Below are 16,840 nucleotides of genomic sequence, written 5' to 3'. Positions count from 1 at the left end.
TTAGAGTTAGTTATCTGTGCTACTGAGGGGTTAAATACCTTGCCCATAGTCACACAGCTTGCATGTGTCCTCTAGCAGGCCTTGAACCTAGGGCCTCCTAACTCCAAGACTGGCCCTCTTTCTTCTATCACTTCCTGGCTTTCTGTTCTTAGCAACCATGATTTCCTGTTCCTCTACCCTTTTGATTTCACTTTGTTCCCTTTGAAATATCATCTGGTCATTCATCTTATGGTGGGCAAATTGCCAGCTACCCACTTCTTCCCTTCCCCCAATCCCTTTATTTTAAAGTCACTCTCTTCTGTGTTGAATCCTCTCCCATTTATATTTCTTTCCATAGTAAGGAGAAATTCCTTCCTTATCCACTTAAATCCTGCTTTCAAAGTCTACATTCTTCTCTGCTCTCTTGTTCCACAATTGAAAATTTTCATTTTATCCAAGATCTCTTATTTTTACACTTTTCCTCTTCTGCTGTTGGAAATTTGGCTCTCCCCAAAAGATACTCTATCCTTAGGTACTCTTCTTACTGTTGGATATTCCTTCTTTCAAGCCCTCCAAAGCAGTAGGCCAAGAGAGAGCAGTAAGTATATTTCTTGCTCCTTATATTCTCTTCTAGATTGTCACTTTGCAATCATTACTAAGTAGCCTCTCCTTTCATGTTCTTTATCACTTTCATCACTCTGTCTCAAGCCTTGTTATACTGTTCTACCAGGCTTTTTCCAGTTCAGCTCCAGATTAATAACCTTTCCTCTCCATCTTAATCCCTGCCTTCATTCTTACCTTGGAACTTCACCATGTATGATGATATCTCCTTAAATACATGCCTTGATCCTATTATTGATTAGATCAAATGAAAACTATCAGCTACTCTTGAATTATTCTTCTCTTGTTGACATCATATTCTTCATAGTGATTATTCTAAACTTCTCAGGCCTCCTACGCCACCTCTTCTCCCTTCTCATTCAGCAGAGGATCTAATTTCCTGTTTTCCAAAGAATATAGGTGTCCATTGAAAGCTCACTCTTATTCCCTACTCTATACTTCAAAACCTCACTTTATCATCCCTCATCCTCTCTTCTTTGCTTCAGACTGATAAAAGGCAACCCTTCTTGCCAAATCTTAACACCTCAACTCTTGATTCCCTTCCTTCTGGTATCTGCCAAGAGCTTACCTCTAGTATCATTCCCTTTCTTTTATCTCCAATTTTTTCTTATCTACTGGACAACTATAATAATAATAGCTAAACATGCTCAGATCCACCCCATCCTTAAAAAAAATACATTTGATCCTGGTAGTCCCTAAAATATTGTCAAGCGCATGTGTGCCTGCCTGTGTGTGTATCTTCTCTTTCACAGCTAGACTTCTAGAAAAATACAAGGGGATAAACCTTAAGTTTCTACTGTGTGATAGGCAAAACACTTTACAAATAATGTAATATTTGTATTATCTCATTTAATCCTCATTTTGACTCTGGGAGGTAAGTACTATTATTACCCCTATTTTATAGATGAGGAAACTGAGGCCAATGGAAATTGACTTGTTCAGAGTCACACAGCTGCAGTCTAAGGCTGGAGTTGAAGTAAAGTCTTCGGGATTCCAGGCCCAGCACTCTAATATATCACTTAACTTCCTCAGAGTTGTCTATACTCATTGCTTTTATTTCTATATCTTCCATTGCCTTCTAAAAACCTTTGCATTCTATACCACTGCCCCCAATTTGATTGAAAAGGTTTTCTTTAAAGTTAGCAACCATTTTTTGATGGCTAAATCCAATGGTCTTTTCCAGATCTTCATACTTATGACCTCTCTGCAGGCATTGACAGGTCACATTGACTATTACTTTGGCTTCTGAGATTGTTCTCTCTCTGGGATAGCTTTGACATAATGAATTCTGTTTATGATAAGTTTAGATGCCTGTGGGACACATCCAGGAAGCAGCTATGATGAATTTGAAGATTTGAGTCACCAGGATGGATAAGTGAATCCAAGGGAAGGAGGAGATGGATAACCTGGAGAGCATAGAGAGAGAAAAGGGTCCAGGATAGAGCCTTAGGAGATGGCCACACTTAAGTGTTTGGGAAGACAGTGATGATTCAAGAAGCTCCTTCCTGGATCATCATTGTCTTCCCAAACACTTATTATAAACAGAAGTCATTACTCTATTCTCTCTAAACCCCTTCTTTCATACTTCTCAATTTCTGTCAAAGCTACCACATTCTTTAGGTATTCACCTAAATTTGCAACCTTAGAGTGATACTCAACTCTATATTTCCTATCCAGCAACTAAGTCTTATTGATTATACTTCCATGACATCTCTCACATCTATTCCCTTCTCTCCACAATCAAATACAAACTCTTCTTCATCTATCCAGCCCTTTCAGTCTGATAGCATATTACTCCCCTCTCTGAGTTCTGTTTTCCCAGACAACTACCTTGCTTTTCATTCTCTAAACACAACTTTGCATACAATTTCAGTTCCCCCAAATGCCTGGAAAACTCTTGCTTGTTATCTTTACTTTGTTGAATCCTCAGCTTCCTTCAAAGCAAAGATCAGGTGCTATATCTTACTTTGTGGGTTTTTTTTTTTAATTTATCCCATGTCAGTGTTTTTCCCCTTTATTTTTATTCCCTGTATATTTTGAACATACTGTCTGTTTATATGTATATGTTGTTTCTTCTTCAGTAGAATATAGGGTCTATGAAGAGGGACTGTTTAATTTTTGTCTTTGTAGTTCCAGCACTTTGAATAGTGCCTAGAATATAATAGGTGCCTAGTCAGTTATTGAATATAACTAAATTGAATTGAATGGCACTATTATTCTTCTGGTCATACAGATTTACAATCTTGAAGTAACTTTTAATTCATCCTTCTCCATCAACCTCCATATCCAACCAGTTGCCAAGTTTTGTTGATTTTGCCTGTCCAGATTGCCTTTGTTTTCCTCTTTTCTCAACCCAAGAAGATTTCACCCCAATTTAGGCCTTCATAACTTCTCTCCTAGAGAGAAATCTCCAACAGGACTCCTTGCCTTCAACTATTCCTTCCTCTTCCATCTTCTACACAGCTGTTAAATTGATATTCCTAAAACACAAGACCTCATCACATTGATCACATCACTCTTCTACTCAAAACTCTTGAATTGGGGCAGCTAGGTAGCTCAGTGGAGTGAGAGTCAGGCCTAGAGACAAGAGGTCCTAGGTTCAAACCTGGCCTCAGCCACTTCCCAGCTGTGTGACCCTGGGCAAGTCACTTGGCCCCCATTGCCCACCCTTACCACTCTTCCACCTATGAGACAATACACCGAAGTACAAGGGTTAAAAAAAAACAACAAAAAAAAACTCTTGAATTGGTAGTATTGCTTCTAGAGGTTCTAAACCTGGAGTCTGGGCCTTATTTTTAAAATAAAATATTTTTTATAACTATTTCAACATAATTGGTTTCCTTTTTAATCCTACATGTTTTACTTTGCACATTGAAAATTTTGAGTAGGGGTCTATAGGCTTCACCAGACTGCCACAAATCTTGTACCCTGCTATCTTTTTAGTCTTACTTCATGTTATTCCCTTCACACTCTAGTCTAGTCCCTTCCCAAAACGTTCATTCCATATTCTACCTCTCTTCATTTCAACAAATGGCATCTATGTCTGGAACATACTCTTATTTAAATAGTTCTAAATCTTCCTAATCATACTATTGTCCAACATTTGTCATGAAAAAGTATTTAATCAAAAGCTAGCTAAGCTTTATTTACAGCATTTCCCATCTGTTTGTTTAATTGTAAAAAGGAAACAAGGTTAGTTTTACAGGAACCTATTCTTGATGTCAGACTGGATCTTTGTGAGTACTCCTTTTTTCTCTACATATTCACTAACCAAGCCCACTTTAAAAAGTTTGAACACTGGCCAAAGTTTATTATATAACATCTTCATTTGGAATGTTACAACATCTAAGAAGGTATATACTGTGACCATAGAATTAGAATTATACTAGAATATAGAATTATACTAAGAATGTAGGGTTGATTTATTATTTGGAAAGTTCTAAACATAATAGATCATGATAATAACAAATTTTTTTTAAATCATGTGATTGGATCAACAGATGCAGATAAGGCTTTTGACAGTTTTCAGCACTATTTTATATTAAAAATATTAAAAACTTATAAATAATGGGACCATTTTTTAATATGGCTAATAGTATTTATCTTAAACTAAAAGCTACCTGTAATGGAGAAAAACTAGAGGTCTTTCCAATGAGATCAAAAGTAAAACAAATCATTTCTATTAATGCAGTTCTAGAAATGATAGCTTTAGCCATAAGAAAAGAAAGAAATTGAGGGGCTAGGCACAGGCAAAGAAGAAACAAATAATTACTTTTTGTAAATGATGTAATATACTTTGAGAACCCTAGATATTCAACTAAAAATTAATAGAAACAGTAACTTCAGTAAAGTAACAGAAGTATAAAGTAAACTCACAGAAATCAGCTAATAAAATCTAGCAAGAAGAGCTGGGGGGAGGGGAGGGAATTCCATTCAGAACAATTATATAAAATATATGGTAGGAAGCAGCTGGGTAGCTCAGTGTATTGAGAACCAGGCCTAGAGACCGGAGGTCCTAGGTTTAAATCTGGCCTCAGACACTTCCCAGCTGTGTAACCCTGGGCAAATCACTAGACCCCCATTGCCTACCCTTACCACTCTTCTGCCTTGGAGCCAATACACAGTATTGACTCCAAGAGGGAAGGTAAGGGCTTTATTAAAAAACAAACAAACAAACAAATAAATAAAGTATATGGTAATCTAACAAGTTTTTATATGAATATAACTATAATACAAAAACACTTTATAAAAAAAGTAGGAAGAAAACCTAGAGTATAAGATTAAATAAAATAATCATAAAAAGTGTTTTGCACAGCAGCTAGCAGATTGTAAGTGTTATATAAATGTTTATTCCCTTTCCTTCCCTATTCCTTTCTCCTTCAAACTATATTGCCAAGTGTTGATCATTAGAACTTTTTGGTTTAGAAATAGAAAAGCTGATCAGTGAATCAGGTTAGATAAGATTTCAGAAATCAGTTGAAAGTAGCACAGTAATCCAGGAACTCCAACTGCAGAGGTGAGGACTCATAAAACTGCTGGAAAACTGGAAAACAGTCTGGTAGAAATTATTTTCAGACCTACTTCTCACATCACATATATTGAATGAAATAAATGAATCTGTTATTCAGATTTAAGTTGTAATATCTTAAATTAGAGGAACGGTGAAGAATATAACTTTTACAACTATGCTTGGAGGAAGAGTTCTTTATAACAAGGGATTAAAGAGGTTATAGAAGATAAAATTGACAATTTTGCTTACAAAAGGTTTTGTAAAAATTAAATCAATATAATTTGAAAGGAAGATTTTTTTTTAACTAGTAAAACTTGGGAAAAAATTCTTTGTAACAGTTGCTACTGATAAAGGTCATGTATCCAAGAAATATAGGTAATTAAGAACATATGTAAAAAATGAGTCATTTCCAAATAAATAAATGGCCAAAGGATATGATATACAGGCATTTCTTGAAAAAAAATTTTCTTAATTTTTAACATTAAAAAATTTTTAGCTCTAAATTCTCTCCCTCCTTTTACCTCTCTCCCTTTCCCACTGAGAAGGCAAGCAACATATTAATAATCCATGGGAAATTGTGTGAAGCATTTCCATATTTCCATGTCACAAAGAAAGTTAAAAAATTATACTTTAATAGAGTTTATCAATTCTCTCTGGAGATAGTATTTTTTATCAGGAATTCAGAATTGTCTTGATCTGAGTAACTAAGTCTTTCACAGTTGATCATTACAGTATTACTGTTACTATGTCTCAGTGATCTCCTGGTTCTATTCATTTCACTTTGCTTTGGTTCACATAGGTCTTGCCATGTTTTTGTTTTAAAATCCTTACCTTCCATCTTAGAATCAATATGAGTATATTGGTTCCAAGACAAAAGAACAGTAAGGGCTAGGCAGCGGGAGATTAAGTGACTTGTGCAAGGTCACTCAGCTAGGAATTGTGAAGTCAGATTTGAACCCCAGGACCTCTCATCTCTGAAGGGCTTGGCTCTAAAACCACTGCACCACCATGCTGTCCCCTTGCCATGTTTTTCTGAAACCATCCCCTTTGTTTACAATAGTATTCTATCACAATTATATACCACAATTTGTTCAGCCATTCTCCAATTGATGAACATTCCCTCAGTTTCTACTTCTTTGCCATAAAGTTTCTACTTCTACCATAAAAAGAGCTGCTATGAATATTTTTGTACACATAAGCCCTTTCTCTTTTTCTTGCTGGGTCAAATATGCACACTTTTATTGCCCTTATATGCCCGTTGGCCATAATTCCAAATTATTCTCTGGAATGGTTGAGCTAGTTCTCAACTCTACCAATAATTCATTAGTGTACCTATTTTCCCCTATCCTCTCCAGCATTTGTCATTCCTAATAGGTGTGAAGTAATACCTCAGAGTTGTTTAAATTTGTTTCTTTAATCCATAGTGATTTAGAGCATCTTTTTTCATATGACTAGATAGCTTTGATTTCTTCTTCTGAAAGCTGCCTGAACAGGCATTATTTTTTTTAAAAACCCTTACCTTCCATCTTAGAGTCAACACTGTATATTGGTTCTGAAGCAGAAGAGTGGTAAGGACTAGGCAATTGGATTAAGTGGCTTGCCCAAGGCCACATAGGTAAGAAGTATCTGAGATCTGAATAGAACCTGGGACCTCCATCTCCAGACCTGGCTTTCTAACCACTTAGCTGCCCTAAAAGGCAGAAATCCAAGCTCTCAGTCTCCTTATGAAAAAAAAGAATGCTTCAAATCCTTAGTAAGAGAAATGCAAATTAAAACAACTCTGAAGTTCTTCATGCCTATCAGATTGGCAAAAATGACAAAAAGGAAAATAACTAGTTGTTAAAGAAGTTAATTAGTCTAATCATTCTTGAAAACAATCTAGAACTATACCCCAAAAGTATAGTTATGCATGACAGTAAGCATGCATTCTCTTTGACCCAACAATGCCACCACTAGTCCTATACCTGAAAGGTAGAAAGATTTCAGTGTATTAATCAATTGCACTAATTTTTTTCCCTTTTTCCTTTAAAACTTATTATAATATGTTATAGCTCTCAAAGCAGAGAGTGGGGAGGGTGAGGAAAACTGTGGCGATATAAAAACCCAGAAGACACTAATAAAAACTTTTAAAAGAAAAATAGAAATGATTATTATGTTGCAAAAACATCCATAGTAGCATTTCTTTAATAGATAAAAACTGGAAAGGAGATTTGGGAAGTGGCTAAACAAATTATGATATGGAATATCACTATACCCCATAAAGAACAGATTCAGAGAATCTTGGAAAGATTTGTATGAATTGATAGAGGACTTGTCTGAAGTGAGTGGAGCCAGGAGAACAACTTGGGCAATAACTACAACCTTGTAAAGGAAAATAACAGCGAGAGGGTTAATCTCTAATCAGTACAGTGATAAATGATAATTACAAGAGACTGGTGATAGATGAATCATGTTTACCACCTTTTGACAGAATTAACCCAGGCCTGTGATGACTAGCCTATGGTATGTTTGCTAAAAAGGGCATGCAGAGCCCTCTCTTCAGGCACGCCTGCAGTTACCTGCCAGAGTTCCTTACTAGAAAGGTAGAGGGACTGGGGCAGAGCTGTTCCCCTCCTCCTCTCCATGTGCCTGAGGGCATTCCTCACTTCTCCCTTCCCCTCTGCCCAGCAGTCAATGGGAGTGCTTCCTCCCTCCCTATAAGAGGGGAATAAGGAGGGGGCTCACATACTGCATGAGGGGACAACACAGACAGCAACCTGTTGATTCTGTCATGAAGATGATTCCTATGGTGGTGTTGGAGAGGAGCTAGGTTTGAGGGTAGCATAGTTCACAGCATGGCATATAGCTGGAGGGGAGCAGAGCACAGGGCTTGGGCCACTCTCTTCCCCCTCTCCACATTGGCCTCTCATCAACCACCCCCCTGCCCAGCAGCCCAATGGGAGCACTTCCTCCCTCCCCTAGGGGTGTGTGGCACTCTGTTTCCAAAAGGTTCGTCATCACTGGTCCTAGAGGTACAGAATGAAATATACATTTGGAGACAGCCAGTGTATAGGTTTGTTTTACTTTGTTTCAAGAGAAAGTTTTTATTTGGCAGGCAGTAGAGGGAGAACTGGGAGAGGAGTAATACCCAGTAATTGTGATACCATAAAAGAGAAGAAAAGAGTATCAATGATACATTTTTAGGTATTCAGTCATTTTGAATCATGTCTGATTTTTTTTTTTTTGTGACCCCATTTAAGGTTTTCTTGGCAAAGATACTAGAATGGTTTGTTGTTTCCTTTTCCACCTCATTTTACAGATGAGGAAACTAAGGCAAATATGGGTAAGTGACTTGTTTAAGGTCACATGGCTACTAAATGTCTAAGACCAGATTTGAACTCATGGAGATGATTCTTCCTGACTCCAGGCTCAGCACTCTATCCTCTGCACCATCTAGCTGCCCCCTTGATGAATCATTATAGAAATGCATAAGTAATCTCAGAAGGGAACATAGGCAAGGGGGGAGAATGGTGTTGAAACTAACATGTTAATTTGAAATACTTTTCAAAAGACAATGTGTATGCAACAGAACTTAATAATTTTACATGTTCTTTTTCTTTTTTGTATATAAATATTCATATTTGACAAGTCATAATAATAAAAAGGAAAATTTTAAATTGTCGGTATAAATTTGAAGCATCCACGTCAAAAATTTTCTTAAAATGTTTAGGAGAAAACTATGAAAATGAGAATTTCTTCTATTATTTAAAAAGAAAACATTTATATATGTGTGTGTGTGTGTGTGTATATATATATATATATTTTTTTTTTTTTCCCCCTGATTTTTGTTGCCATAGGAAGGAAGACTTCAAGAAGTAATTGAAACTCTTCTGTCTTTGGAAAAACAAACCCGTACTGTGAGTACATTGCATCAGAAATAGCAATTTATTAATGATTTCACTTAATGTTTTTATATACATAAACAAATTATTTTTATTTCTACAGGCTTCTGACATGGTGTCTACATCTCGAATTTTGGTTGCAGTAGTGAAGATGTGCTATGAAGCTAAAGAGTGGGATTTTCTTAATGAAAATATTATCCTTTTGTCAAAAAGGAGGAGTCAATTAAAACAGGTGAGCTTATGTTTCCTTTTTTAAAAACAGCGTACAGTATTTTGCCTTAATTCATAAGTATAATACTTAGAAAGTTGCTTTGTTTAATTAAATATTCTTTTACATTTTTTTGGTTAATATTCTTGACCATCTCCTTAATCAGAAAGTAGTTTGTGAATTCCCAGTTTTCTGTTCAGAAAACTTCAGTGGCTGCTCATTATCCATTAACCTTGCTGCTGTAGATATTCCCTGATATTTTGGTATCCTCAAATATTGCCTCCTATTTTACTCCTTGTCACCTTTATCTACGTTTACCTGGAGCACAGCAGTGGACTAGTCAACCATAATTATTTTTTCAAATTCTGCTACATGATTAATATATATCTTCTAGTATTACATCTCTAAGAGTATCACTTATACTTATTTGGATGCAGAGTTCTTTCTTGGTGATATCTTACATCAAATCCATGCATAATGTACACAACTTTCCATTCTTTGTCCTCTTCATTTCAAAACTTAATTATTATTCACCATCTTCCTCTCCTTTCCAACTCCTGCCCTTCTACTAAGAGATTTCCATGACCTATTCCTGCTCAGCCATATATAGAATGATCACATGATATTACCATTACCCATAAGTATAATCCATTTCCTTAATCAAATGTTCTGGCATTCTTCTCTGATCACAATATAATTTCATTCCATCTTTTCTTATACTTTATTCCTTCTTGCCCTATTCCTTGTCTTCATCATGCCCTCCATTCTCTCCACCACTTTGCATTTGCTCAGGCCACCGTTCTTTTTCTGATTTCACTTTTTTACCTTTCCAGTTGTGACTGTAATTAGTCGATTTAACCCCAAACTGCCCTCTGTTCTCATCCTTCAAACTCTTGCCTCATTCTTTGTTAAACCTCAGCCTTAAATTACTTCCACCATTACCTCTTGTACACCTACTCATATCAGCACATATACTCATATCATCAAGGATTTGTTATGTGTTGGGCACCTTGCTGAACACTAAGGATACAAAGAAAGGGAAGGCCCTGGGTCCCACCCTCAAGGAGCATACATTCTAGTGTGGGGAAGACATGTAAAGACATAGGTACTTCTAATGTGTATACAAAGTAAATGAAGGTAATCCTCTGAGAAAACTAGTTTACTTTTTGCCTCCACTTCTTTCCTTACCCTTTTGAAGTCTGATTTCAAACCTCATCACTTGATGGTATACTTTTCAGAGTGATTTCTTAATTGTTAAGTCTGATTCAGACCATATCCTTTCCAATCCCTCTACTGCACTTGATAATGTTGACCACTTTTTCCTTCTGAATATTCCTCTTTGGGTTTTTATGGCACTGTTCTCTTCCTGGTTCTCCTTTTTACTGTCTAGCCCCTCCTTTTCAACCTAATTTTCTGGTTTATTATCCATATCAAATTGTCCTAACTGTGAATGTTGCCTTTATCCTGAGCCCATTCCTCTTTGTCTGTATTTTCTCTTTCAATGACCTCATCTGCTTCCATGGAGCCCACCCCTCCCTAAGTTTCATTTCTTTATCACCAGTTTCCTGTTGGGCATTTCAAACTGGAAGTTAAGATCTTCAAAATAGAATTCAATATCTTTTCCCCAAAACCCACTTTTCTTATAAATTTCCCTTTAAAAATCACTATTTTTTAAGGTGCTCAGATTTATAATCTCGACATTATCTTTAACTCCTCATTCTCTCTTACCCCACATATTCCTCAGTTACCACCTTTTATTGTTTCTGCTTCTACAACATCCTTCAAATCCTACCCCTTCTCTCTAACCATACTTAACCACCATAGTTCACCTCTTGCCTCCATCATTATAATGGCCTCTTAATTGGTGTCCTCAAGTCTCACCACTCCACTTCATCCTATACCTTGCCAAAGTGGTTTTTCCAAATATGTTGTCCATGTGATAACCTTTGGTCAATGATATCAACTTCCTATTGCTTCTAGGATAAAATATATTCTTTTGTATTTCACTTTTAAAATCCTTTACAGATGCTTCTATCCATCTTTCTAACCTCATTGGACATTACTCCTCTCACATTCTGCAGTCCACCAAATTACCCTTCCCTCTGTCTCTCATACAGAGCACTCCATATCTCATCTTTCTGTTTCTCTCAAGTTTCTGCATTGGCTGTCACATCTGGAATTTTCTTCTTCTTTATCCTTGCCTCATACCATCTCTCTCTCTCTTCCTTCAAGAAGTAATCGAGGAGGCAGCTGGGTAGCTCAGTGGATCTAGTCAGGCCTAGATACGGGAGGTCCTAGGTTCAAATCCGGCCTCAGACACTTCCCAGCTGTGTGACCCTGGGCAAGTCACTTGACCCCCTTGCCCACCCTTACCACTCTTCCACCAAGGAGTCAATACAAAGAAGTTAAGGGTTTAAAAAAAAGAAGTAATCAAGTCTCACCTAGTACTAGTACAGCTTTTCCTCCTAATTTACCTTGTATTTAACTACTATGTATTCAAATACTTTATATTCATTCTCTTTATATTTTATTCTTTATAATTTTATGTATTTCCTTTTTGTTTCTTCCATTTGAATGTGAGCTTAAATGTAGGGATTGTTTTATTTTCTGTGTTTGTCTCCCCTTTGCCTGACACAGAGGTATTTAACAATTGCTTAGTTGTAGTATCTAAGATATATGTAGTAACTATCAAGCTCTGTGGACTGTCCATCCAGTTAACATTTCATAGTCTGACCATTAGCCTTGGATTAGTTTTCCCGGGGGCTGACTGCACTTAGAATGACTGGATTTCAGATAAGCAGCTCAGCTATGTTTCTGGGCTCTCTTCCCCCCCCCCAGCAAAATATCTTCAAACTCAGGAGCAATTTGAAGACCTCACATTCTATAGGAATTCCTTTTTTATTTGGAATTTGAGCTGAACATCCTCAATGATATAAACTTGTCAAGCATTACCTTCCTTGTTTGGGGACTCACTGCTGTTAATAAACAGATCAAATTAGGTTACCTTTGTCAAATCTTTTAAAGACTTGTATGATCTTGACGTGTATTTGGGAGACACTTTGTTGCAACTTGAAAGAAACTTTGTTGGAGCAGATCCTTTAAGGTAGCATTTTGTTCTCCTAAATTAACTGCTATTTTATACTCCACAATCACCATCACAGTAGAATCTTAGGATATTTGCATCTTTCTGTGGTTTGTGTAACAGTAAAGATGGAAACTTCTGTAAAATATCACTTGCAAAACCTTTTTCTTTCTCATTTTTATGTCAAAGATGTCCTTGATACCCAGCTAGATTTTTCTCATAAAGACTTTGTAGAGATTGGAATGTGGCATATAGAGTGCTATTTTCTTAATTATTAATAGCATCTGATTTTTTTCTAAGCATTTGGTATATTTCCTTATTGTATCTTGACAAAGATTCTTTAACATTATCAACATTGTCTCCAGCATAAACATCTTCCCTGTATATTTGATCCGATTTAGCTGCCTTTCCTTTGTTGTCTTTATTCCTTTCCTTTCCTCTTTTTTTTTTTTTTTTAAACCCTTAACCTTCTGTATTGGAGTCAATACTGTGTATTGGCTCCAAGGCAGAAGAGTGGTAAGGGCTAGGCAATGGGGGTCAAGTGACTTGCCTAGGGTCACACAGGTAGGAAGGGTCTGAGGCCAGATTTGAACCTAGGACCTCCCATCCGTAGGCCTGGCTCTCAATCCTCTGAGCCACCTAGCTGCCCCCTCCTTTCCTTTTAAAAAAATGTTTTTGCTTTGTTTTTACTCCACATCTATTATTAGTGTATTATATGTATATAGTGTATTAAGTTAGAGTCCAAATGTGGTCTCACTTTTATTAGTGGAGAAAATGATTTGTTATAAAAAGTCTTGGCAGATGTTTTCCGTTTTGTATCCATTTCTCCAGTTTTGTCCTTAAATGCTTTTGTGAAAGTCTTAGCTGAATCTTTTGCCATACTTTCTCTAAACTTGTTTTCCTTCTACTGTTTCTTGCTATTTTGATATAATATTTCTAGTAATCTATCATGAGTAAAATTTTACAAGACAGTTCATATCTTTCTTTTTTTCTGGGTAATACATGTATTATCACACAAAACATTTCTATATTATTCTTTTTTGCAAGTGAATAACCTGGTAAAACCAAATAAGTGTACTCCAATAAACAAGTGATAAATCATATGTTTTCATCTGCATTTCTACTCCCAACAGTTCTTTCTGTGGAGATTGATAGTATTCTTTTTCATAAGTCCCTGAAAATTGTCCTGGATCATTGTATTATTGTTAATAGCAAAATCTATCACATTTGATCATTCCACAATATTTTAGTTACTATGTATAATGTTCTGTTTTGTTTTTCCAGATGAGTTTTGTTATAATTTTTTCTAGTTCTATAAAGTAATTTTTTGGTGGTTTGATAGGTATGGCACTGAATAAGTAAATTAATTTAGGTAGGATTGTCATTTTTATTATATTAGCTCAGCCTACCCATGAGCAATTAGTGTTTTTCCAGTTGTTTAGATTTAATTTTATTAATGTAAAAAGTGTTTTGTAATTGTATTTATATAATCCCTATGTTTATCTTGGTAAAAAGTGTTTTGTAATTGTATTTATATAATCCCTATGTTTATCTTGGGATATTTTATATTGTCTAGATGATTTTAGATGGAGTTTCTCTTTTTAACTCTTGATGCTGAGTTTTGTTTGAAATATATAGAAATGCTGATGATTTATGGGTGGGTTTATTTTGTATCCTATAACTTCACTAAAGTTATTATTTCAACTAATTTTTTAGTTGATTTTCTAGGATTCTCTAAGCATACCATCATATCATCCACAAAGAGTGATAGTTTAATTTCTTTTTTCTTCTCTAATGGCTAATGCTCTATTTCTGTACAATAGTAAATAATAGTGGTGATAATGGGCATCTTTACTTCACTCCTGATCTTATTGGGAAGACTTCTAACTTACTGCCATTGCAAATAATACTTGTTGATGGTTTTAAATAAATACTACTTATTATTTTAAGGAAAGGCTCTTTTCTTCCTATGTTTTCAATAGTAATGGGTGTTGTATTTTGCCACTGTATTATCTTTCGATGGCATATCTCTCAACTTTGTCAAATAAATCCAGTGTTTCTTGGCTGAGGTGGTTTATAAGGGCCTTCTTGTTGTAGAAACTGATTTACATTTCTTTAGGAAATGATGATGATGTCTGTCATTGTCTTTTTTAAAAAATATTTTGCATTTTTTTAGAATCAACTCTTTGTTTAAATGGGTCAGTGAGAATTACTTAATTTCTCATCATATTTTCATTTTTATTTCTCTTAGTACCTTTGCTCTGATAATTATAGGGTTTTTTTTTCCACTACTTACAATGGAGAAAACAAGAAATGTATGTAGACAGTTTTCACTTTATATAATTAACTATCCAAATCTGACTTCCTGACAGAAGGCAAGAACCTATATCTACCTGGGCTCTAGCTTTCAACCTTAACAATGGGCAGTGGTAATTCCAGTACAGCCCCAGGGGTCCTCTGCTCCAAGTCCTGGAGCTGCTGGCTATGCTAGTCCAAGACCCTGAAACTGACTGCAGGTTCCAGGGGTGGGGAAGGTTTGCAGAAAGGTCCACTTACATTAAGCAGAAATTAGATATACATTTGTATAAATATGTAGCATAAATATAAAATCAACAAATACAAACATACATCTACAGTAGTTCAGTGTTTATAAGTTATCAGTTAGAAGGGGATCAGGATGGATCTTCATGGAAGAATATGATGTCTGTCATGGATTTTAAAGGAAGAAAGAGACTATGAAGTCGAGGTAAGGAGAGACAGGCATCAAGACAGGAGATGGTATGGGATGAATGAGGAAGCAGAAAAGAGGATAATTTTCTAGAACTCAGACTTGTGAGAGGGCTGTAATGCCCAAAGAGACTAGAAAGTCACATTTCTTTCCTTAATCTAATCAACTTCCTAAATAACCATAACACTGAGAATTAGAAAACTGAGTTAAATTGATTATTCAAACTCAAGGCCCTGAGGGTCCCAAGTGAGGCCTGAACCACATTAAAATGAATTTGGGCAATGTTTAACAAAATAAATAAAAGTATAATATCATATAAATAATGTTAATTTGTGATTTTCTAAGTTAATATATGGACACCCAGATAGTATAATGCAGTGATGGGCAAACTATTCCCTGCGGGCCAGATCAAGGCTGTAGTTTTCCCATCACTGCCTTAAAGCAATTCCCTAATCACTATGCCCCCACATCCAGATGTAGTGATTAGGGAATTGCTTAAGGCAGTGATGGGCAAACTACTGCCTCAATCTGCCTCTGGGGATAGTTTGCCCATCACTGGTATAGTGGATAGTATACTGAGTTTGGAATTAGAAAGACTCATCTTTATGAGTTAAAATCCAGTCTCAGACTGTGTGACTTTGGACAAGTCATTTAATTGCCTCGGTTTCGTCTTCTGTAAAATGAGCTATAGAAGGAAATGGCAAATCACTGTAGTTTATTTGCCAAGAAAACCCCAAATAGGGTCATGAAGAGTTGAACACAACTGAAAAATGACTGAATAAGAAGTTGGTATGCATAGTGTGCAGGGCAGGGTGGGAGGACGACGATGCCGACAGAGAGAGAGAAGTTAAATATTTGCCAATTTAAAAACATTTTTAGTTCCAAATTCTCTCCCTCCTCCCTTGAAAAAGCAAATAATTCTATATCTGTTATATGCAAAGTCACACAAACAGATTTCCATATTAGTCATATTTCAAAAGAAAACATGCAACCCTCCCCCCCAAAAAAGGAAGTAAAAAAAGGTTGCTTCAGTCTGCATTTAGAATTGATCAGTTCTCCCTGGAGAGGAATAGCATTTTTCATCATGGGTCCTTTGAAATTGTCTTGGATCATTGTCTCTATCAGAGTAGCTCTAAGTCTTTTACAATTGATCATTATAACAATATTGTTCTCCTAGCTCCTGCTTACTTTATTTTGCATGAGTTCATCTAAGTCTTCCCAGTTTTTTCTGAAACTATCCTGTTTATTATTACTTATAGCACAGTAGTATTCCATTGCAATTTCTTTAGCCTTTCCTCAATTGATAGGCATTCCCTCAATTTCTAACCACAAAAAGAAATGTTATAAATATTTTTGTACAAATAGATCCCCTTCCCCTTACTTTGATCTCACAGTGATACATACTAGTGGTATTGCTGGGTCAAACAGTATGCCCAGTTTTATAGTTCTTTAGGCATAGTTCCAAATTGTTTTCTAGAATGGCTGGAACAGTTCACACCACCAATGAGACATTAGTGTCCAAATTTTTCCATTCGTTATTTTCCTTTTCTGTCTTTTTAGCCAATCTGATAGGTGTGAGATGGTATATCAGAGTTTTTTAAATTTGTGTTTCTTTTATCAATAGTGATTTGGAGTATTTCTGAAAATTGCCTGTTCATATCTTTTGACCATTTATCAACTGGATAATGGCTCTTATTTTTATGCGTTTATTCCTTGTATATTTGAGAAATGAAACCTTTATCAAGGAAACTTGCTATAAGTTTTTTGCTCAGTTTCCTGTTTTCTTTCTAATTTTGGCTGCATTAGTTTTGTTTTTGTGATAATTGGGTTT

At 35.9% G+C, this 16,840-nt stretch overlaps 1 protein-coding gene across 4 annotated transcripts in view; it reads left to right on the top strand.

Moving 5' to 3' along the window:
• The window catches only part of PSMD12 (proteasome 26S subunit, non-ATPase 12), a 51,379-nt gene that overhangs the window by 16,204 nt on the left and 18,335 nt on the right, over positions 1-16,840 (top strand). For all 4 annotated transcript variants that reach the window (XM_044676661.1, XM_044676659.1, XM_044676660.1 and 1 more), the window contains 2 exons: positions 8,947-9,006; positions 9,095-9,223. In XM_044676661.1, the coding sequence (XP_044532596.1) occupies positions 8,947-9,006; positions 9,095-9,223 (189 nt within the window). The remainder of the gene's footprint in view (positions 1-8,946; positions 9,007-9,094; positions 9,224-16,840) is intronic.

The sequence above is a fragment of the Gracilinanus agilis genome, chromosome 4 (assembly GCF_016433145.1).
Source record: "Gracilinanus agilis isolate LMUSP501 chromosome 4, AgileGrace, whole genome shotgun sequence".
Lineage (NCBI taxonomy): Eukaryota > Metazoa > Chordata > Mammalia > Didelphimorphia > Didelphidae > Gracilinanus > Gracilinanus agilis.
The sequence above is the reverse complement of the archived record's forward strand: the minus strand, read 5'-3'. Positions and strand labels throughout refer to the sequence as shown.